At 74.0% G+C, this 21,274-nt stretch overlaps 1 protein-coding gene and 1 long non-coding RNA gene across 2 annotated transcripts; both read right to left on the reverse strand.

The window, feature by feature from the left end:
• Nucleotides 1–48: 48 nt before the first annotated feature.
• Nucleotides 49–18,761, reverse strand: BAG6 (BAG cochaperone 6). Its single transcript, XM_068923828.1, has 26 exons — nucleotides 18,637–18,761; nucleotides 16,996–17,092; nucleotides 16,794–16,911; nucleotides 15,759–15,949; nucleotides 15,585–15,638; nucleotides 15,185–15,483; nucleotides 14,961–15,090; nucleotides 13,646–13,843; nucleotides 12,679–12,916; nucleotides 12,536–12,595; nucleotides 12,088–12,192; nucleotides 11,316–11,416; nucleotides 10,397–10,478; nucleotides 9,363–9,721; nucleotides 8,426–8,753; nucleotides 7,462–7,631; nucleotides 6,622–6,675; nucleotides 5,602–5,704; nucleotides 3,772–3,896; nucleotides 1,845–1,997; nucleotides 1,522–1,581; nucleotides 1,350–1,439; nucleotides 1,107–1,214; nucleotides 879–1,025; nucleotides 184–328; nucleotides 49–83 (listed from the first exon to the last, which is right to left on the reverse strand). The coding sequence occupies exons 2-26, from the start codon at nucleotides 17,068–17,070 to the stop codon at nucleotides 49–51; spliced, it is 3,528 nt and encodes a 1,175-aa protein (XP_068779929.1). The 5' UTR covers nucleotides 17,071–17,092; nucleotides 18,637–18,761.
• Nucleotides 18,762–19,564: 803 nt separating this feature from the next.
• LOC138063851 (uncharacterized) lies at nucleotides 19,565–20,485 on the reverse strand. Its single transcript, XR_011137180.1, has 3 exons — nucleotides 20,393–20,485; nucleotides 20,162–20,194; nucleotides 19,565–19,662 (listed from the first exon to the last, which is right to left on the reverse strand). It is a non-coding gene; the product is annotated as an uncharacterized lncRNA (long non-coding RNA).
• Between the last annotated feature and the right edge of the window lie 789 nt (nucleotides 20,486–21,274).

Consider the following 21,274-nt stretch of genomic DNA (forward strand, 5'->3'; position numbering starts at 1 on the left):
GCGTGGGGCTCCGGCCCCCCCCGGCCCCCCCGGGCTCCGGCCCCTTTGTTAAACGGGAAAGACTTGTTTGCAAAAAAAAAACCCTACCCGAAAAAAGAATAAAAGGTGAAAAAAGCGCCGGGGGTGTCTGTGGGGAGCTGGGGGAGGGGCGGGGGCGGCGCGGGGGGCCCCGGCGTCCGGGACAGAGGGGTGGAGCCTGGTGGGAGGAGGAGCCTTTATTGGGGGGGCCGCGGGGGGGCCCCTCGTTGAAGACGCGCTGGGCGTTGGGGAAGCGCCGGGGCGAGAAGTCGGGGTCGTCGCGGAGCCGCTGCTGCAGGTCGGCCTGGAGCTGGGGGGCGGGGCCTGGCGGTGAGACCCCGCCCACCCCGGCCCCGCCCCAGGGGGCGGAGTCCTGCCATAGAGCTCCGCCCCCCCGAACCTCTCCCCCTGGGGACTGTGTGGGTGGGACACTACCTCCCGGGAAGCCCCACCCCTCGGGGGCGGGGCCTGCCCTGTGGGCCCTGCCCCCTAAGGCTCAGTCCCACCCCCGGGAGGAGACCCTGCCCCATCTCTTCGGGGGTGGGGTCCCTCCCACAAGCCCCGCCCCCTCCACAGGGTCCCACCCACCCCTCCCCTGTGACCCTCCCGAGCCCCGCCCGCCCCCAGGCCCCGCCCCCAGGCCCCGGTACCTGCTGGCGGTAGCCGTCCTGCAGGGGCCCCTTCCCCAGGCTCCACCCACCCCTCCCCCGTGACCCTCCCGAGCCCCGCCCGCCCCCAGGCCCCGCCCACACCTCCCCCGTGACCCTCCCGAGCCCCGCCCTCCCCCAGGCCCCGCCCACCCCTCCCCTGTGACCCGAGCCCCGCCCCCAGGCCCCGCCCCCAGGCCCCGCCCCCGGTACCTGCTGGCGGTAGCCGTCCTGCAGCGGCCCCTCGCTGAGCTCCCGGCTGAGGCTCTCGGGGGGCCCCAGGGGCCGGGCGCCGGCGGCCCGGGCGGCGCGACCCACGGCGTCGGCCAGCAGCAGCGGGGGGCCCTCGGCCTGCATGGTCTGAGCGGGCGTCAGCGGGGCCGGGGCGGGGCTGAGGGGGCGGGCGGGGGCGGCCGCGGGGCGGCCGTGGGGCGGACCCACCTTGCGGCGCTTGGCCGGCATGCCGGTCAGGTAGGCGTCGCTGAGCGGCGGCTGCTGCTTCACCTTGCGCTGGCTCTGGATGTCCTCGCGGATGATGGGCACCCACTCCTGGGGGGGGCGGCGGCGGGGGGGGGTCAGCGGGGCGGGGGGGCGGTCAGCGGGGCGGGGGGGGCGGTCAGCGGGGCGGGGGCCGCCCCCCGGCGCTGCTGCCCCCCGGCAGCGCCCGCGGCCCCCCGCACTCACCGGGGGCACGGCGGCGGCCCAGGGCTCGCTCTCGGGGGCCAGCGCCTCCTCGGCCGTGGTGGCGGGCGCGGGGGAGCCGGCGCCGTCCCACTGCGGGCGAGGGGGCGGGTCAGGGGGGCGGGGCGGGGCCGGGCCCCGCCCCCCTGCCCCCGCCCCCACCGCCACGCCCTACCTGAGGCCCCTCGGGGGGCGGCTCCGCCTCCTGCACGTCCATTGGCTCCTCGGGCAGCGGCTGGGGGAGGGGAGCGCCGTCAGGGAGGGGCGGGGCTACTGCTGGGCGGGGCCAGCCGGTGTGGGTGGGGCTGCTGGGGCGGGGTCACCGGCTGTGGCAGGGGAGGGGCTGTTCATTGCTGGGTGGGTCCTCCGGAGGGGCGGGGCTTGCTCTTAGGGGCGGAGCTTAAGCTACGGGCTGGGGGGCGGGGCTAGCTGGAAGGGGGTGGGGTGGGGTGGGGATAGGGGTGCGGGGCGGGGTCAGGCGGGAGGGGGCGGGGTTACCTGGGCGGGGGCGGGGTCGGGCAGGCGGCGCACGTAGGGCAGCACCTGCTCGGGGGTGACGGGCATGTGCTCGAGGACGCCCTGGAGCCGCATCCCCACCACGGCCGTCAGCCAGCTGACCAGCGAGGGCGACACGTCCGCCGACATGCGCCGCTGCGGGGCGGGACGGGCGGGGGGGCGTGGGCGGGGGGGCGGGCGGCCACGCCACCCCCCCCCCGCAATCCCACGCCTGCGACACGCGGGGGACACGTGACACCCCCCCCAACCCGCCTGCGACACGCGGGGGACACGCGACACCCCCACGCGCCGGCAACACGCGACACCCCCCCCCCGCAATCCCACGCCTGCGACACGTGGGGGACACGTGACACCCACACACGCCGGCAACACGCGACACCCCCCCCAACCCGCCTGCGACACGCGGGGGGCACGCGACAGCCCCACGCGCCGGCAACACGCGACACCCCCCCCAACCCGCCTGCGACACGTGGGGGACACGCGACAGCCCCACGCGCCGGCAACACGCGACACCCCCCCCCACCCGCCTGCGACACACGGGGGACACGCGACAGCCCCACACACGCCAGCAACACACGACACCCCCCCCCGCAATCCCACGCCTGCGACACGCGGGGGACACGCGACACCCCCACGCGCCAGCAACACGCGACACCCCCCCCCCACCCGCCTGCGACACGCGGGGGACACGCGACACCCCCCCCAACCCCACACTGGCGGCACGCGGGGGACACGCGACAGCCCCACACACACGCCAGCGGCACGCGGGGGACACGCGACAGCCCCACGCACCGGCGACACGCGACAACCCCCCCCCCCCCACGCGCCTGTGACACGCGGGGGACACACGATCCCCTCCCCCCACATGCCAGTGACACGCGACAGCCCAACACCCCCCCCCGCGCCTGCGACCCACAGGGGACACGCGACCCTGCGCCTGCGACCCACTAGTGATCTGTGACCCCCCCCGTCTGCAACACGCGCTCGCATGCCCGCGATGCACCACTGCCCCCCCCCCCCAACACGCCTCTGACCCGCGCCCACACGGAGCTGCACACGTGGGGGGACGTGTGGGGCCAGCACACGCGCTGGGGCTGTGGACAGAGAGGTCCCTGTTCGGGGGGGGGGGGGGATTTGGGGGTCCCCAAAGCAGTTTTGGGTGCCCTGGTGGTTGTTGGCCGGGTGTGTGTGGGGGGGTGTGTGTGTGGGTGTGTGTGTACGTGTGCGTGTGTGTGCGTGTGCGTGTACTTGTGCGTGTGTGCGTGTGTGCGCGTGTGTGTGCGTGTGTACGTGTACGTGTGCGTGTGTGTGTGCGTGTGTGTGTGCGTGTGTGTGTGTGTGTGCGCGTGTGTGTGTATGTGTGTATGTGTGTGCGCGTGTACATGTGCGTGTGTGTGCGTGTGTACGTGTGCGTGTGTGCGCGTGTGTGTGTGTGCGCGTGTGTGTATGTGTGTACGTGTGTGCGCGTGTACATGTGTGCGTGTGTGTGCGTGTGTGCACGCGTGTGTGCGTGTACTTGTGTGTGTGCGTGTGTGTGTGTGCGCGTGTACATGTGCGTGTGCATGTGTGCGTGTGTGCATGCGTGTGTGTGTGCGTGCGTGTGCGTATATACACACGTATGTATGTATTTGGGATGTATTCAGGCCCCTCCTTGCTGGTTTGGGGGGGGGTCTCAGACATGATCCCCCTCCCTCCAACTCGTTGCCCCCCCGGCTGGTTTTACCCCCCCCCCGGGTCTTTTTTTACCCCCCCCATCGCTGTTTCCACTCTCCTCTCTGCTGTTTCCCCCCCCCCCCGCCTGTTTTTAACCCCTCGGTGCTGGTTTTGCCCCCCCCCGCGGGTGTCCCCCCCCCGCGGGTGTCCCCCCCCCCCGGTGTCCCCCCCCCCCCGGTGTGCGGCGGGGGCTCACGATGCGGTCGCCGATGAGGGCGGCCAGGGCGCCGCGCTCCCCCCGCAGGCAGTGCAGGTTCAGCGCCAGGCACTCGAACAGGCCCCGGTTGCAGAGCTCCAGCAGCCGCGGCCCGAAGCTCCCGTCTGCGCCGCCCCCGTCAGGCCCCACGGCCGCCCCACGGCTGCCCCCCACCCCCAGACCTGCCCCGTGGCGGCCCCCCCCGTCGCCCCCACCAACCCCCAGGCGCCCACGGCCACCCCGCCGCCGCCCCACGGAGCCCCCGCCTGCCCTGCAGCTGCCCCGCAACCCTGCCACTGCCCCCAAAGGCATCCAACTGCCCCATAAGCGCCCCCCCCACCCCCAAATGGCCTCCCCACCTGCCTCACATCTGCTCCAGGGCCTCAACCACCCCCGCAAGCGCCCCACACTCTGCCCCACGGATCCTCCAGCTGCCCCCCAGCCCCCAAAACTGCCCCATCCCCCCCCAGCCGCTCCCCAGCCCCCAAACTGCCCCACAACCCCCCCACAGCCCCCAAACTGCCCCACAACCCCCCCAGCCGCCCCACAGCCCCCAAACTGCCCCACAACCCCCACAGCCGCCCCACAGCCCCCAAAACTGCCCCACAACCCCTCCAGCCGCCCCACAGCCCCCAAACTGCCCCACAACCCCCACAGCCGCCCCACAGCCCCCAAACTGCCCCACAACACCCCCAGCCGCCCCCCAGCCCCCAAACCTGCCCCACAACCCCCCCACAGCCCCCAAACTGCCCCACAACGCCCCCAGCCGCCCCACAGCCCCCAAACTGCCCCACAACCCCCCCAGCCGCCCCACAGCCCCCAAACTGCCCCACAACCCCTCCAGCTGCCCCACAGCCCCCAAACTGCCCCACAACCCCCCCACAGCCCCCAAACTGCCCCACAACCCCCCCAGCCGCCCCATAGCCCCCAAACTGCCCCACAACCCCCCCAGCCGCCCCACAGCCCCCAAACTGCCCCACAACCCCTCCAGCCGCCCCCACAGCCCCCAAACTGCCCCACAACCCCCCCAGCCGCCCCACAGCCCCCAAACTGCCCCACAACCCCTCCAGCCGCCCCATAGCCCCCAAACTGCCCCACAACCCCCCCAGCCGCCCCACAGCCCCCAAACTGCCCCACAACCCCCCCAGCCGCCCCAGAGCCCCCAAACTGCCCCACAACCCCCCCAGCCGCCCCACAGCCCCCAAACTGCCCCACAACCCCCCCAGCCGCCCCAGAGCCCCCAAACTGCCCCACAACCCCTCCAGCCGCCCCACAGCCCCCAAACTGCCCCACAACCCCCCAGCCGCCCCCCCCAGCCCCCAAACTGCCCCACAACCCCCCCAGCTGCCCCCAGCCCCCAAAATGCCCCACAACCCCCTCCAGCCACCCCACACCTCCCCATGGAGACCCCTCCAGCTGCCGCAGCCCCCCAAAGGGGCCTCGCGGCCTCTGGCTGACCCCCCCGGCTCCTTCCAAGACCCACAGCGGCCCCCCTGGCCCCCCAGGACCCCCCCAGAGCCCCTAGGACCCCCCCAGAGCCCCCCAGAGCCCCTAGGACGCCCCCAGGACCCCCCCCAGAACCCTCTAGGACCCCCCCAGAGCCCCCTAGGACCCCCCAGGACCCCCCAGAGCCCCTAGGACCCCCCCAGAGCCCCCTAGGACCCCCCAAGGACCCCCCAGAGCCCCCTAGGACCCCCCCCAGAGCCCCTAGGACCCCCCAAGAGGCCTCCAGAGCCCCTAGGACCCCCCCAGAGCCCCTAGGACCCCCCAAGAGGCCCCCCCGAGCCCCCAGGACCCCCCCGGACCCCCCCGGACCCCCCGGCCCCGCACCGTTGCAGCGCAGCACGTGCAGGGCGATGCGGTTGAACTGCTCCTGCAGGAACTCCACGTTGCTGCGGGTGATGTCGACCCCCTCGGCCACGCGCACCCCGGCCTGCGGCGGGGGCGGTTAGGGCCCGCTGCGCCCCACAGTGCCCCCCGCCCCGCGGCCCCAGGGAGGCCCCACAACCCCCCATAACCCTCTCACCTTCCTCCCCCAACTGCCCAAAGACCCCCCCCAAAAATCCCCCACCCCAAAAGCTGAGGAGACCCCCCCCCAGTCACCCTGCAGACACGCACCCCACAGAGACCCCCCAACAGGAACACGTGACATGCATGCGTGCACGCACACCCACACGCACACCCACACACACCCGTGCACACACACACACCTGCACACCCCCCCCCGCGCACACACACACACGCACACACACGCACACACACACACACACACACTCACACACTCACTCACTGCACAAATAGGTACCTGTACACACCCGCGCACACCCGTGCACACACACACACCCGCACAAACCCACACACGCACACACCCCCGCACACACCCACACCCCCGCACACACAAGCCCCACAAGCGTGCACACACACACACACACACACCCCTGTACACACCCGCACACCCACACCTGTACACACACACACACCTGTACACACAGCTGTACACCCGCCCACCCCGCACACGCGCGCGCGCACACACACCCCTGCACACCCCCCCCACCCCTGCACACACGCACACACGTGCGCACACACACACACCCCTGCACGCACACACACACCCACACCCCAACACTTGCACACACACACACCCGCACACCCCCCCAACACCTGCACACACCCACACACGCGCGCACACCCCCCCCCGCACACACAGACACACACGCACACACACGCGCACACACACACCCCCGCACACGCACACACACACACACACACAACCTGCACACACGCGCACACCCCCGCGCGCACACACACGCACACACGCGCGCGTCCCTGCCGCCGGCTGCCCGCACGTACGAAGCTCTCGCGGACGAACTCCTCCAGCCCCGCGATGAGCTCGTGCGTCGCCGCCTGCGGGAGACGCGTCAGCGCCCGGCCGGGGCCCCGCAACCCCCGGCAGCGCGGGTGTGCGTCGCGGCCGGCTGTTCCCGGAGGCGGCTGGGAGCGGAGCCCTAGGACGTGCTGGGGGGGGTCCTTGGGGGGGGGGGCTCCCGCCCGGCCAGGTAGTGCTGGGGGGGCTATGGGGGGCTGGGGGAGGGTGCCGGGGGTTTTGGGGTGCTGGGGGGGGCTATGGGGGTCTGGGGGAGGGTGCTGGGGGGTTTTGGGGTGCTGGGGGGGGGCTATGGGGGGGCTGGGGGAGGGTGCTGGGGGTTTTGGGGTGCTGGGGGGGGCTATGGGGGTCTGGGGGAGGGTGCCGGGGGGTTTTGGGGTGCTGGGGGGGCTATGGGGGGCTGGGGGAGGGTGCCGGGGGTTTTGGGGTGCTGGGGGGGGGCTATGGGGGTCTGGGGGAGGGTGCCGGGGGGTTTTGGGGTGCTGGGGGGGCTATGGGGGGCTGGGGGAGGGTGCCGGGGGGGTTTGGGGTGCTGGGGGGGCTATGGGGGGCTGGGGGAGGGTGCTGGGGGTTTTGGGGTGCTGGGGGGGCTATGGGGGGCTGGGGGAGGGTGCCGGGGTTTTGGGGTGCTGGGGGGGGCTATGGGGGGCTGTGGGAGGGTGCCGGGGCGTTTTGAGGTGCTGGGGGGGGCTCACCCGGACGTTGCCCTCGGTGGGCTCCCGCCCGGACAGGTAGTGCTGGGGGGGGGGCTATGGGGGGCTGGGGGAGGGTGCCGGGAGGTTTTGGGGTGCTGGGGGGGGGCTCACCCGGACGTTGCCCTCGGTGGGCTCCCGCCCGGCCAGGTAGTGCTCGCGGAAGAAGCGCCGCAGCTGGGGCTGGAGGCGCTGCAGGGGCTGGCACTGCCCGTGCAGCAGCATCACCACGTCCACCATGGAGACGTTCTGGCAGATGAGCGACAGCAGCTCCCCGAAGAACCCTGCGCCGCAAACCCCGCTCGTGGGGCCTCGAAACCGCCCCCCTGCTTGCTTTTGGGGGGGGGGGGGCTTGAAACTGCCGACCGGGGCAGGGGGGCCTTGAAAATGCCCTCTGGGGCAGTGTGTGTGTGTGTGGAGGGAGGGGGCCTTGAAACCACCAACGCAGTTAAGCCCCTTGAAACTATCTCTTTGGTCAAGGGTGGAGGGGGGGGCCTCAAAAACCTCCACTCTCCTTAGGTGGTGGTGGTGGGACCTCGAAACCGTCATCCTGGCCAAACGTAAGACCCTTAAAACCACTCTGTTGGCCATGGAGAGCTAGAAACCACCACCGCAAGCAAAGGAAGGACCTTCAACTCCTGCCTTAGTCCAGTTGAGGGGACTTGAAACCATTTTTCTGGCCAAAGAGGCGTTCAAATCACTGTTCTTGCTAAAAACAAAGGGCAGGGGAGTCTGCAACACCACAACCCGGGGCCACAGAAACCTTGAAACCACCACCCTGCCTAAAGGAAGAACCTTGAAACCACCACCCCTTGAGCCCTTGAAGCCAGTATGCTGGCTGAAAAGGCAAAGCAAACAGGCCTTAAAACCACATCCCTGCTGGTGGGGGACCTTGAAACCACCCTCTTGGCCGTGCAGACCTTAAACCCACCATCCCAGTCAGGCTGGGGCACCTGGAAACCGCTCTTCCGGCCAAGAAGGCCTGGAAATCAGAGTCCTGGCTGAAGGGTGGGGAGTCCCAAGCCGGGGGGGGGCCTCGAGGCCGCCGTTGCCGGGGCCGGGGCGGGGGGCCACTCACCGCTGGGGCCCTCAGCGCCCGGCTCGAAGATGTTGGGGGTGCCGCTGAGGCGCTGGATGAAGGCGGCGATGCTCTCGGTGCTGCCCTGGGGGGCGCCCAGCGAGCCCAGCATGGAGGAGAGCACGCCCTGCACCACGCTGGTGAAGAACTCGGGCGGCAGCGCCTCGGGGGCCCCCGGCGCCCGGCCCCGGCCCCCCCCCGCCCCCGCCCCTGCCGGCGGGGCCGAGGCCCCGGGGGGCGGAGCTGCCGCCGAGGCCGCGGGGGGCGGGGCTGCGTCTGCCGGAGGGGCGGGGCTGGGCGCCGGGGGGGCGGGGCTTCCCTGGGTGGCCTGGGGGAGGGGGCGGAGAGGAAGGAGGCAATTACCCAGCAGGCTCTGGGGCCGGCTGCTCCCAGCATGCCGTGGGGCAGGAGGCCTCCCCGTCCCAGCATGCTCTGGGGCCGGAGACCTCTCCTTTCCCAGCGTGCAATGGGGGAGGTGGACCCTCCCGTCCCAGCATGCTCTGGGGCCGGAGAACTCTCCTTTCCCAGCATGCAATGGGGGGGGGGGGGGGGGCAGACCCTCCCATCCCAGCATGCTCTGGGGCTGAAGACCTCCCCTTTCCCAGCATGCAATGGGGGGGCAGACCCTCCCGTCCCAGCATGCTCCACGACTGGAAGACTCCCCCTTCCCAGCATGCTCTGGGGCAGGACACCTCCTGCTTCCCAGCATGCTGTGGGGCCGGAAAGAGTCTTCCCAGTTCCCAGCATGCCCTGGGGTGCAGCCCCCCCCCCTTCCATTCCCATGATGCCCTGGGGCACAGCCCCTCTCCCCGTTCCCATCATGCTCTGGGACACAGCGCCCCCCCCCCCCAATTCCCATGATGCCCCGGGGTGCAGCCCCCCCCTTCCCCCCCGTTCCCATGATGCCCCGGGGCGCAGCCCCCCCCCCCCCCATCACCTGGAGGAAGTCGGTGACGCCCTGCAGGAAGGCGGGGACGCCCGGCATCGCCACGGCGACGGCGGGGGCCGGCCCCGCCCCCAGGAGCCCCCCCAGCAGCTGGGCCAGGGGCAGCTCCTCGGGGGGGGCGGCGGCGGCGGGGGGGGCGGCGGGGGGGGCGGCGGCCGAGGGCACGGGGCCGCCGGGGGCCCCCGCCGCGCTGCCCGGACCCACCGCCGTCGCTGCCGTCGCCGCCGCCCCCCCCGCGGGGGCCGGGGGGGCCGGGGGGGGCGCGGGGGCCCCCGAGGCGCCGGCGCCCGGCGAGGAGGAGGAGGAGGAGGCGGCGGTGGCGGCCGAGGCCGAAGGGGCGCCGCCCTGGGCTGGGGGGGGGCAGGAGGGGGGTCAGCAGGCGCCCCGGCCCCCCCTTCCCACAGTGCACCGGGGCACCTCCCTTCCCATAGTGCACCGGGGCACCTCCCTTCCCACAATGCAATGGGGCACCTTCTTCCCACAGTGCACTGGGGCACCTCCTCCTTCCCACAGTGCACCGGGGCACGCAACCCCCTTCCCATAGTGCACTGGGGCAACCACCCCTTCCCATAGTGCAATGGGCCCCCCCTCCTTCCCACAGTGCACTGGGGCACCCAACCCCCTTCCCATAGTGCACTGGGGCACCCCCTTCCCACAGTCCACTGGGGCAACTCCCCCTTCCCACAGTGCACCGGGGCATGCAACCCCCTTCCCACAGTGCAATGGGCCCCCCCCCCTTCCCACAGTGCACTGGGGCACCCCCTTCCCACAGTCCACTGGGGCAACCACCCCTTCCCATAGTGCACCGGGGCACCCACTCTTCCCATAATGCAATGGGGCATTACCCCCCCCCCCCATAGTGCATCGGGGCACCCACCCCTTTCCCACAGTGCACCAGTTCACCTGCCCCTTCCCACAATGCACCAGGGGACCTCCCCCTCCCCAGAATGCAATGGGGTGCCATCCCCTTCCCACGATGCCCCGGGGCCCCCGGCCCCCCCCCGGCCCCCCCCGGCCCCGCTCACCCAGCAGCAGCGGCTGCACCAGCAGCTGCCCCACGAGGCCGCTGATCATCTGCGCCAGCGACGCGCCCCCCCCGCCCGGCGCCTGCGGGTGCCCCCCACCCACAATGCATTGCGTCATGGGGGGGGGCCTGGGGGGGGTGCACCCCCCACCCCAGCATCCCACAATGCACCCCGTCACCCGGGGGGGGAGGGCGTGCATCCCCCCCACCGTCCCAGGATGCACCAGGACAAAGGTCCCCTCCCCGTCCCACAATGCACTGGGGCAAGGCATCCGCACACCCTCCAATCCCACAATGCATCAGCACCCCCCACCATCCCATGATGCATCACAGCAAAGCCTCTCCCCATCCCACAATGCACCAGCCCCCCCATCCCATGATGCACCGGGGTGAGCAACCCCCCCCCCCAATGCACTGGGCTCACCCCCAGCATCCCAGCATGCCCCGGGGCGACCCCCAGTGTCCCACAATGCATCGCCCCCCCCGCCGTCCCAGCATGCCCCGGGGAGACCCCCAGTGTCCCACAATGCATCACCCCCCCTGCCGTCCCAGCATGCCCCGGGGCGACCCCCAGTGTCCCACAATGCATCGCCCCCCCCCGCCGTCCCAGCATGCCCCGGGGAGACCCCCAGTGTCCCACAATGCATCGCCCCCCCCCGCCGTCCCAGCATGCCCCGGGGAGACCCCCAGTGTCCCACAATGCATCGCCCCCCCCCCCGCCGTCCCAGCATGCCCCGGGGAGACCCCCAGTGTCCCACAATGCCCCGCCCCCCCGCCGTCCCAGCATGCCCCGGGGAGACCCCCAGTGTCCCACAATGCATCGCCCCCCCCCGCCGTCCCAGCATGCCCCGGGGAGACCCCCAGTGTCCCACAATGCATTGCCCCCCCCCGCCGTCCCAGCATGCCCCGGGGCGACTCACGCTGGCCTGGGGGGCGCCGGGGTGGGTGGGCCGGGGCCCCGGCGGGGGGGGGCGGGCGATGACGACCCGCGCGGGGGCCGGGAAGCCCCCGACCGCCTGGCCTGGGGGGGGAGAGGCCGTGGGGCAGGGCCGCCGTGGGGCAGGACCCCCCCCGTGGGGCGGTTGGCACCGGGCCGTGGGGCAGGTTTGGGGGCACCGTGGGGCAGGGGCGGCGCCAGGGGGCAGTCGCGGAGCGCAGTAGGGCAGGTGTGGGGCACCATGAGGCGGCTGTGGGGCCCGGTGGGGCCCAGTGGGGCAGGTGTGGGGCATGGCGGAGTGCTGTGGGGCAGTTACAGGGTGCAGTGGGGCAGCTGTGGGTCCCAGCGGGGCAGGCACAGGGCACCGGGGGGCGCAGTGGGGCAGCAGTGATTCTGTGGGGCAGATGTACGGTGCTGTGGGGCAGCTGTGGGGCAGGGTGGGGGTGCCATGGGGCGGCTATGGGGCACCGTGGGGCGGCTGTGGGGCAGGGTGGGGGTGCCGTGGGGCAGCTGTGGGGCAGGGTGGGGGTGCCGTGGGGCGCCGTGGGGCGCCGTGGGGCAGCTGTGGGGCGCCGTGGGGCAGGGTGGGGGTGCCGTGGGGCAGCTGTTGGGCGCCGTGGGGTGCTGTGGGGCAGGGTGGGGGTGCCGTGGGGCGGCTGTTGGGCGCCGTGGGGTGCTGTGGGGCAGGGTGGGGGTGCCGTGGGGTGACTGTGGGGCACCGTGGGGTGCCGTGGGGCGCCGTGGGGCAGCCCTACCGGTGGCGGCGGAGGCGGCGGCGGCCACGGCCTGCTGGGTGATCTGGTGGGCGACGGCCTGCAGGAACTCGGGGGGCAGCGGGGGCAGCTGCAGGGGGGCCCCGCCTGGGGGGGGGGTCAGGGGGCCACCCCACACGGCCCCCCGACGCCCCCGAAGCGCCCCAAACCCCGCCCCGGGCGCAGCCGGGTCCCCCAAACCCTGCCCCACCTCCCCCCACCCCCCCGTCCCAGCAAAACGCCCCCAAAACCACCTCGAGCTCCCCCAAATCCCCCCCGAGCCTCCCCAAGGCCCCCAAGTCCCCCCACTGCCCCCAAACTCCCCTCCCCCCCAAAGTGCCCCGACGTCCCCCAAAACGCGCCGCGCTCCCCTCGGCTTGCCCCAAATCCCCACCAACTAGCCCCAAACTCCTTCTAGACCCCCCCAAGCGCCCCCCCCCCCCGAACTCACCCATGCCCAGGCCGTGCCCGGGGGGGCCGGCGCTGCCCCCGGCCGCCTGCGACCCGGAGTCTGGGGGGGGGACACAAAGGGGGGGGGGTCAGCGCCAGGGGCCCAGGCGTCCGGGCGTCCCCCCCCCCGGCGCCCCCGCTCACCCTGGATGTTCATGTGCATCATGACGACGGGCTCCACCGTCTGGTGCGAGATGCGGATGACGCGGGGGGGCCCCGGCTGCGCCCCGGGGGGGGCCGGGGGCGGCGGCGGCCCCGGGGGGGGCGGCGGCCCCTCGGGGGGGTCCCCGGGAGCGGCCGCGGGGGGGGCTTCGCCGGGGCCGGGGGGCGCCGGGGCCCGCGCCCCGTTGCCCGTCATCGTCACCGTGGTGCCCACGTTGATCTGGAGCGGGGTTGGGGGGGGGGGGAGCGGCGTGTCAGCGGCGCCGCCCGGACGCCTGGGCCCGCTCAGAGCCTGCCCAGATGTCTGGGTCCCCCCGAAGCCCACCCGGACGCCTGGGCCCCCTTGGCTCCGCCCGGGCGCCTGGGCCCCCCCAAAGCCCACCCGGACGCCTGGGCCCCCTTGGCTCCGCCCGGGCGCCTGGGCCCCCCCAAAGCCCACCCGGACGCCTGGGCCCCCTTGGAGCCCGTCCGGACGCCTGGGTCCCCTCAGAGCCCGTCCGGACGCCTGGGCCCCCTTGGCTCCGCCCGGGCACCTGGGCCCCCCCAAAGCCCACCCGGACGCCTGGGCCCCCTTGGCTCCGCCCGGGTGCCTGGGCCCCCTTGGAGCCCGTCCGGACGCCTGGGTCCCCTCAGAGCCCGTCCGGACGCCTGGGCCCCCTTGGCTCCGCCCAGACACCTGGGCCCCCCCGAAGCCCACCCGGACGCCTGGGTCCCCCCGAAGCCCACCCGGACGCCTGGGCCCCCTTGGCTCCGCCCGGGCGCCTGGGCCCCCCCGAAGCCCACCCGGACGCCTGGGCCCCCTTGGCTCCGCCCAGACACCTGGGCCCCCCCGAAGCCCACCCGGACGCCTGGGCCCCCTTGGCTCCGCCCGGGCGCCTGGGACCTCTGAAGCTCTCCCCCGGGGGGGCCCGGGCCCCCCGGCCGGCCGGGGAGGGGGGCGGCGCCGCACCTGGATGGGGATGGCGGCCTGCTGCAGCACCATGGGGGCGGCGTAGTGGGCGAGGGGCCGGGCCACGTGCAGGTGGCGGGGGGTGGCGGCCGCCAGGTTGCAGCGCAGGTCCGACAGCGCCACCAGCACGTTGCCCAGCAGCCGCTGGCTCTCGCCCACCAGGTTGATCACGCGCTGGTCCTCCTCGCGCGCCTCCGTCTGCGGGCGGCGGGGGTCAGCGGGGCCCCGCCGCCCCCCCCCGGGTGTCGCCCGGAGCCCCCCAAGAGGGACCGATCCCCCAGCCCCCATGTGGGATCGCCCGGAGCCCCTCAAAAGGGACCAACCCCCCCCCAGCCCTGCATCGTATCGCCCGGAGCCCCCCCAAAAGGGACTGAACCCCCCCCAGCCCTGCGTGGTATCGCCCGGAGCCCCCCAAAAGGGACCGAACCCCCCCCAGCCCTGCGTGGTATCGCCCGGAGCCCCTCAAAAGGGACCGAACCCCCCCCAGCCCTGCGTGGTATCGCCCGGAGCCCCCCAAAAGGGACCGAACCCCCCCCAGCCCTGCGTGGTATCGCCCGGAGCCCCTCAAAAGGGACCGAACCCCCCCAGCCCTGCGTGGTATCGCCCGGAGCCCCCCCAAAAGGGACCGAACCCCCCCCAGCCCTGCGTGGTATCGCCCGGAGCCCCTCAAAAGGGACCGAACCCCCCCCAGCCCTGCGTGGTATCGCCCGGAGCCCCCCCAAAAGGGACCGAACCCCCCCCAGCCCTGCGTGGTATCGCCCGGAGCCCCTCAAAAGGGACCGAACCCCCCCCAGCCCTGCGTGGTATCGCCCGGAGCCCCCCAAAAGGGACCGAACCCCCCCAGCCCTGCGTGGTATCGCCCGGAGCCCCCCCAAAAGGGACCGAACCCCCCCCAGCCCTGCGTGGTATCGCCCGGAGCCCCCCAAAAGGGACCGAACCCCCCCCAGCCCTGCGTGGTATCGCCCGGAGCCCCCCAAAAGGGACTGAACCCCCCCCAGCCCTGCGTGGTATTGCCTGGAGCCCCCCAAAAGGGACCGAACCCCCCCCCACATGGTATCACCCATCTCCCCCCCCCCCGTCCCCCCTCCCCAGACCGTACCATTTGGGGGGGGGGGGGAACCAAAGTAGACTGTGCCACTGTGGGGACGAAACGGGGGGGACCCACGCTGCACCAACCCCCATAAGGAGACAGGGGGGACCCGGACTGCACCATCCCTGGGATTGGGGGGGGAGGGCGTGCCCAAGGACCGATTGGGACCAGCCCATCGCCCCGGGACGGGGGGGGACGGACGCAGCCCCCCTCCCCGCGGCTCACGTTGTTGTTGTAGTCGGCGGAGCCGGCGGCCCCCAGGATCTCCTGGCAGCGCTGCCGGAAGGGCTCCAGCCGCCCCTCCAGCCGCCGCAGCTCCAGCAGCACCTCCAGGTACTCGCCCGGCGCCGGGTGGCTGCGGGGGGGACGGACACGGGGGCGGGGGGCTGAGAACGGCCCCCCGCGGCGCTCGGGACGGCGGCGGCGTGTCCCCCCCCCCCGCCCCTTACTTGGGGGCGGCCTCGGGGGCCGGCGGCGGCTCGGGGCCGGGCGGCGGCGGCTCGGCGGGCGGCTCGGGCGGCTCGGCGGGCGGCTCGGGGGCGGCGGGGGGCTCCTCGGGCGGCCCCTCGGCGGGCGACGGGGCCCCGCTGCTGCCCTGCGGCGGGGGGGACGCGGTGGTGAGGGGGGGGGGCCGGGGGCTGCGGGGAGGGGGGTTCAGGGGGGGTCCGCTCACCTCCAGGCGGTTCAGGATGCCCTGGATGTCGCGCAGCATGTGCTGGGCCACCACCAGGCGCATGCGGGGCTCGCTCTGCGGGGCGGCCGGGGGTCAGGGGCCGCGGCGGGGGGCCGCGAGAGGGGCTCGGCCCCCCCTCGCCCCGCTGCGGCCCCCCCCCGCCGCCCCGCGCCCACCTGGATCGGGGCCTGGTCCATGTTGATGTGCACGTCCACTGACGAGCCGTCAATCTGCCACCCCCGCGGCGGAATAAATCAGAAAAAAAAACCCCCAAATTAGCAAAAATCAGCGCTGCGACCCCCCCCGTCTGCTAGAAGACCCCCGAAGCCCCCCCGGCGCCCCCGGCTCACCGGCAGGTTGAAGGTCCCCACCATGACGTAGCTGTTGGCGTTGCGGTCGTGGCCGGGGCCGCCCGGCCCCCGGGGGCCCCCCCCGTTGTGGGGGGCCGAGGAGGAGCCCAGCCCCGAGGGGCCCCCCCCCGAGGGCGACTGGGCCTGGGGGGGCGCCCGCTCCACCAGGTGGATCACTTTGCCCCCCACATCTGGGGGAAGAAAGGACGGGGGGGGAGAGGGTCAGCCAAACCCCTGCCCCGCAGCTCCCCACCCCCCCCAAATGCTGCCTGAAGAGCCCCCAACCCCCCCACTAACTCTAAGGCTCCCCAAACCCCCCAAAACTGCCCTCAAACTCCCTCAATGCTGCCCAAGGGTCCCCCAACCCCCCATAAACGACCATCCACCCCCAAACTGCTGCTTAGATGGCTCCTAAACTCTTCTAAATAACCTCAAATCGCTCCTAAGAGCCACCAAACTCCCACAAACTACCCCAATTACCCCCAAAAACTTCTAAGCTCTTGTAAGAAAACTCCAGAACTCCCCCAAGACCCCCAAAACCACGATAAAATGCCCCAACTACCACCCAAGAAGCTCCTGAAGTCCCTAACTAACCCCGCAGCTCTGCAAACCCCCCCAAAACTGCCCTCAAATGACCCCAATGCTGCCCCAGGAGCCCCTAAACCCCCCTAGCTCCCCCCAGCGCTCCCCAAATGCCCCCAAACCCCCTCAAATGCCCCAGCTCCTGCCCAAGGGGCCCCTAAACCCCCCAATTTGCCCCAGGGCTCCCCAAAAACCCCCAAATCCTCTCAAATGCCCCAGCTCCTGCCCAAGGGGCCCCTAAACCCCCCCAACTCTCCCCAGGGCTCCCCAAATACCCCCAAACCCCCTCAAATGCCCCAACCCCTGCCCAAGGGGCCCCTAAACCCCCCAATTCACCCCAGGGCTCCCCAAATACCCCCAAACCCCCTCAAATGCCCCAACCCCTGCCCAAGGGGTCCCCAAACTCAACCCGCCCCCCAGGTGCTGCCCGGCCCCCCCCCGCCGCCCCCTCACTGTATTCCTGCAGCTTCTTGTCGTCCTGCAGCACCCGGCCCTGGTAAATGAGCCGCTGCTTCTCGGCGGGGATGGAGACGGCGGCGGCGATGTGCTCCTTGAACGCCCGCACCGTGATCTGGGGGAGGGCGGCGGCGGCGGGGGGTCACGGGGGGGCCGGGGGGGGGGGCGGGGATGCGGGGACCCCCCGGCTCGGCCTCACCTCCGGCTCCACGTGGAAGCTCCGGGTCTGCGAGTCCAACGTCTTCACCAGCACCTCCAGCCGCTCCTCCGCCATGGCGCCGCCGCAGCGCTGACCCCTGACCCCGGCCCCCGGGGTCAGCCCTCGCCCTGGCCCCCGACCCCCAGCCCCCGACCCCCGGGGTCAGCCCTCGCCCTCACCCCCGACCCCCGGGGTCACCCCTCGCCCTCACCCCTGACCCCCAGCCCCTGACCCCCGGGGTCAGCCCTCGCCCTGGCCCCCGACCCCCGGCCCCTGACCCCCAGGGTCAGCCCTCGCCCTCACCCCCGACCCCCGGCGTCACCCCTCGCCCTCACCCCTGACCCCCGGGGTCACCCCTCGCCCTCACCCCTGACCCCCAGCCCCTGACCCCCGGCGTCACCCCTCGCCCTCACCCCCGACCCCCGGCGTCACCCCTCGCCCTCACCCCTGACCCCCGGGGTCACACCTCGCCCTCACCCCTGACCCCCGGGGTCAGCCCTCGCCCTGGCCCCCGACCCCCGGCCCCCGACCCCCGGGGTCAGCCCTCGCCCTGGCCCCCGACCCCTGACCCCCGGGGTCACCCCTCGCCCTCACCCCCGACCCCCAGCCCCTGACCCCCGGCGTCACCCCTCGCCCTGGCCCCCGACCCCCAGCCCCTGACCCCCGGGGTCACCCCTCGCCCTCACCCCCGACCCCCAGCCCCTGACCCCCGGGGTCACCCCTCGCCCTGGCCCCTGATCCCCAGCCCCTGACCCCCGGGGTCAGCCCTCGCCCTGGCCCCCGACCCCTGACCCCCGGGGTCACCCCTCGCCCTCACCCCCGACCCCCGGCCCCTGACCCCCGGCGTCACCCCTCGCCCTGGCCCCTGATCCCCAGCCCCTGGCCCCCGGGGTCACCCCTCGCCCTCACCCCCGACCCCCAGCCCCTGACCCCCGGCGTCACCCCTCGCCCTGGCCCCTGATCCCCAGCCCCTGGCCCCCGGGGTCAGCCCTCGCCCTGGCCCCCGACCCCCGGCCCCTGACCCCCGGGGTCAGCCCTCGCCCTGGCCCCCGACCCCTGACCCCCGGGGTCAGCCCTCGCCCTCACCCCCGACCCCCGGCCCCTGACCCCCGGGGTCAGCCCTCGCCCTAGCCCCCGACCCCCAGCCCCTGACCCCCGGGGTCAGCCCTCGCCCTGGCCCCCGACCCCCGACCCCTGACCCCCGGGGTCAGCCCTCGCCCTGGCCCCTGATCCCCAGCCCCTGGCCCCCGGGGTCACCCCTCGCCCTCACCCCCGACCCCCGGCCCCTGACCCCCGGGGTCAGCCCTCGCCCTGGCCCCCGACCCCCGGCCCCTGACCCCCGGGGTCACCCCTCACCCTGACCCCTGACCCTTGGGGGTCAGCCCTCACTCTGACCTCTGACCCCCCGACCCCAGAGGTCAACGCTTGCCCTGACCCCCGACCCCGCGACCCCCAGCCTCTGACCCCACCCCGACCCTGACCCCGCCACCCCCACGCTGACCCTCGACCTCTGACCCCGCGGCCTACACCCCACCCCGACCCCTGACCCCCGCGGCCCCGACTCCCACCGCAAACCGGCAGGCCGGCGCTCCTGACCCCCGCCCGCCGCCCCTCACCCCCCGCCGGTCGGCGGCGCCTTGCCTCCGCGGGCAGTCGCTTCCGGCTCGGTGCGCGATCCGCTTCCGGGGCAGGCGGGGGGGGGAGCGGGTCGGCTTCCGGGGGGGCTGGGCGCGCCCTGGGGCGGGCGCGGAGCCGCCGCCGGGGCCGGGCCGGGGCCGCGGGGCCGCGCTCGGTGCGGAGCGGCTCCTCCGTGCGCCTCCGGCCGCGCCGCCCGGCCGCGCTCTGCCGCGCATGCGCGCCGCCGCGCAGGACCCCGCCGCCGCGCCGGGCTGCCCGCGCCGCGCCTGCGCCGCTCAGCAGGCGTCCGCCGCCGCCACCCCAGCCGGGACGGGGGTGGGGGGGGCCTCGCTGCTTCGCGCATGCGCGCTGCGGGTGAGGGAGTGAAGCCGCGGCGGCCGCCATCTTGGCGATTGCGCCCTGGGCAGAGCGGCCATCTTGGCTGAGGGCGCCGCCATCTTGGCTGCGGGCCGGGCCCGTTTCCCGCCCCCTCCCCCGTGTGTTGCGGTAGGCCCGAGCGTAAAGATGGCGCTGGTGCCCCCCCCACCCCGCGGCAGGGCCCATGTTGTGCCCGGGGGGGAGGGGGCAGAGCAGCCGAGGCCCCCGTTGTGTTACAGGAGCACAACCCCCCCGACTGACGGGGCCAGCTCTCACCCAAATCCGTGTTTATTTAAATAAAAACAAAGGAGGGGTCCCGGGGCGGGGGAAGGGGCGCTGCCCCCCGGTTTGAGGAGCCCCGACAATAAACAGGCCGGGGGGCGGGGGTGCCCTCACCCAAGATGGCGGCCGGTAGCGGCGCTGCCCACACCCGACATGGCCACCCCCACCGGTCGGGAAGGGGGACAAAAAAGGCGGGAACCCCCCCCCACCACCTCCGCGCGACCCCCCCTGTTGCTATGTAAACAGAGCATCCCCCGCCCCCCCGTCCGAAAAGAGACACCACCAGGCCGCATCCAGACCCAGAATCAGCTTTATTTGCCCCAATTCCAGCTGCTCCCCTCCCCCCTGCGACACGGGCGCCGTTTGTCCCTCGCAGGCTCCGGGCCGCGGCTGGGGGGGGGGGAAAGAGAAGCGTCAAGGGGGGGGGGAACAAGGGGGTCCCGGGGGGGTAACGGGGGGGGGATGGGGAGGTTCCCAAGGGAGGTAACAGGGGGTCTTGGGGGGGGGGAACAAGGGGGTCCTGGAAGGGGTAATGGGGGCATCCCGGGGGGGGAACAGGGGGGTCCCGGGGGGGGGTAATGGGGGTTAACGGGGGGGTCCCGGGGGGGGGGATGGGGAGGTTCCCAAGGGAGGTAACAGGGGGTCTCGGGGGGGGGGAACAAGGGGGTCCTGGAAGGGGTAATGGGGGCATCCCGGGGGGGAACAGGGGGGTCCCGGGGGGGGTCACCAGGGGGGTAACAGGGGGGAGTAATGGGGGTTAACGGGGGGGTCCCGGGGCCGCCTCGGCTCAGGGCGCTGCGAGGGGTCGTCACGGCGGGATCGGCCTCGGTGCGGGTTCCTCATCGCCGGGGGGCCCCGGGGGGGGCCCGGTTGGGGGGGGGTCACTCACCGCGTCATGCCGGTGCCGACGGGCCTCGGGCTCCTGCGAGACACACGGGGGGGGGGGGAAGGGGGGTGTTAGCGAACGGGAGGGACCCAGGCGTCCGGCGGGGGGGCGGGAGGGAGGGGGCGTCGCTCAGGCTGGGGGGGTCGTCAGGGGGGGTCAGAGACTCTAGTCTGGGGGGATCATCACAGCGACGCCCCGGACCCGCGGGGATCGGGGGGGGGGGGGAATCCTCACCCCATGGCGCAGCCGGGGGGGCCCAGGCGTCCGGGGGCTCCGACCTGCGGGAGGGAGAGAGAGAGGGGTGAACGGGGGGGGGGGGAGGGACTGAGGCGTCCGGGGAGGGGGAGGGACGGAGGGGGCGTCGCTCAGGCTGGGGGGGTCGTCAGGGGGGTCGGAGACTCTAGTCTAGGGGATCATCATGGCGACGCCCCAAGGGGCAGGGGCCCAGGCGTCCCGGCTCCCCCCCCCAACAACGGGGCCCAGGCGTCCTGGCTCCCCCCCCCCACCACAACGGGGCCCAGGCGTCCCGGCTCCCCCCCCCCCCACAACAACGGGGCCCAGGCGTCCCGGCTCCCCGCCCCCCCCAAACAACGGGGCCCAGGCGTCCCGGCTCCCCCCCCCCCCAACAACGGGGCCCAGGCGTCCCGCCCTCCCCCCAAACAACGGGGCCCAGGCGTCCCGGCTCCCCCCCACCACAACAACGGGGCCCAGGCGTCCCGGCTCCCCCCCCCCACCCCCAACAACGGGGCCCAGGCGTCCCGGCTCCCCCCCCCCCACCACAACGGGGCCCAGGCGTCCCGGCTCCCCCCCCCCCCCAACAACGGGGCCAAGGCGTCCCGGCTCCCCCCCCCCCCAACAACGGGGCCCAGGCGTCCGGGCGCCCCCCCTCCACGGGGCCCAGGCGTCCCGGCTCCCCCCCCCCCACCACAACGGGGCCCAGGCGTCCCGGCTCCCCCCCACCCCCAACAGCGGGGCCCAGGCGTCCGGGCGCCCCCCACCTGCCCGCGGCTCCCCGGCGTCCGGCGGGAAGAGGCCGCGCGCCGCCCCCGCGGGGCCCTTTATAGCGGCGGCGCCGAGGCCCCGCCCCCTCGGCCCGCCCGCCTCAAAGATGGCGGC

Source organism: Struthio camelus, chromosome 36 (assembly GCF_040807025.1).
Source record: "Struthio camelus isolate bStrCam1 chromosome 36, bStrCam1.hap1, whole genome shotgun sequence".
Lineage (NCBI taxonomy): Eukaryota > Metazoa > Chordata > Aves > Struthioniformes > Struthionidae > Struthio > Struthio camelus.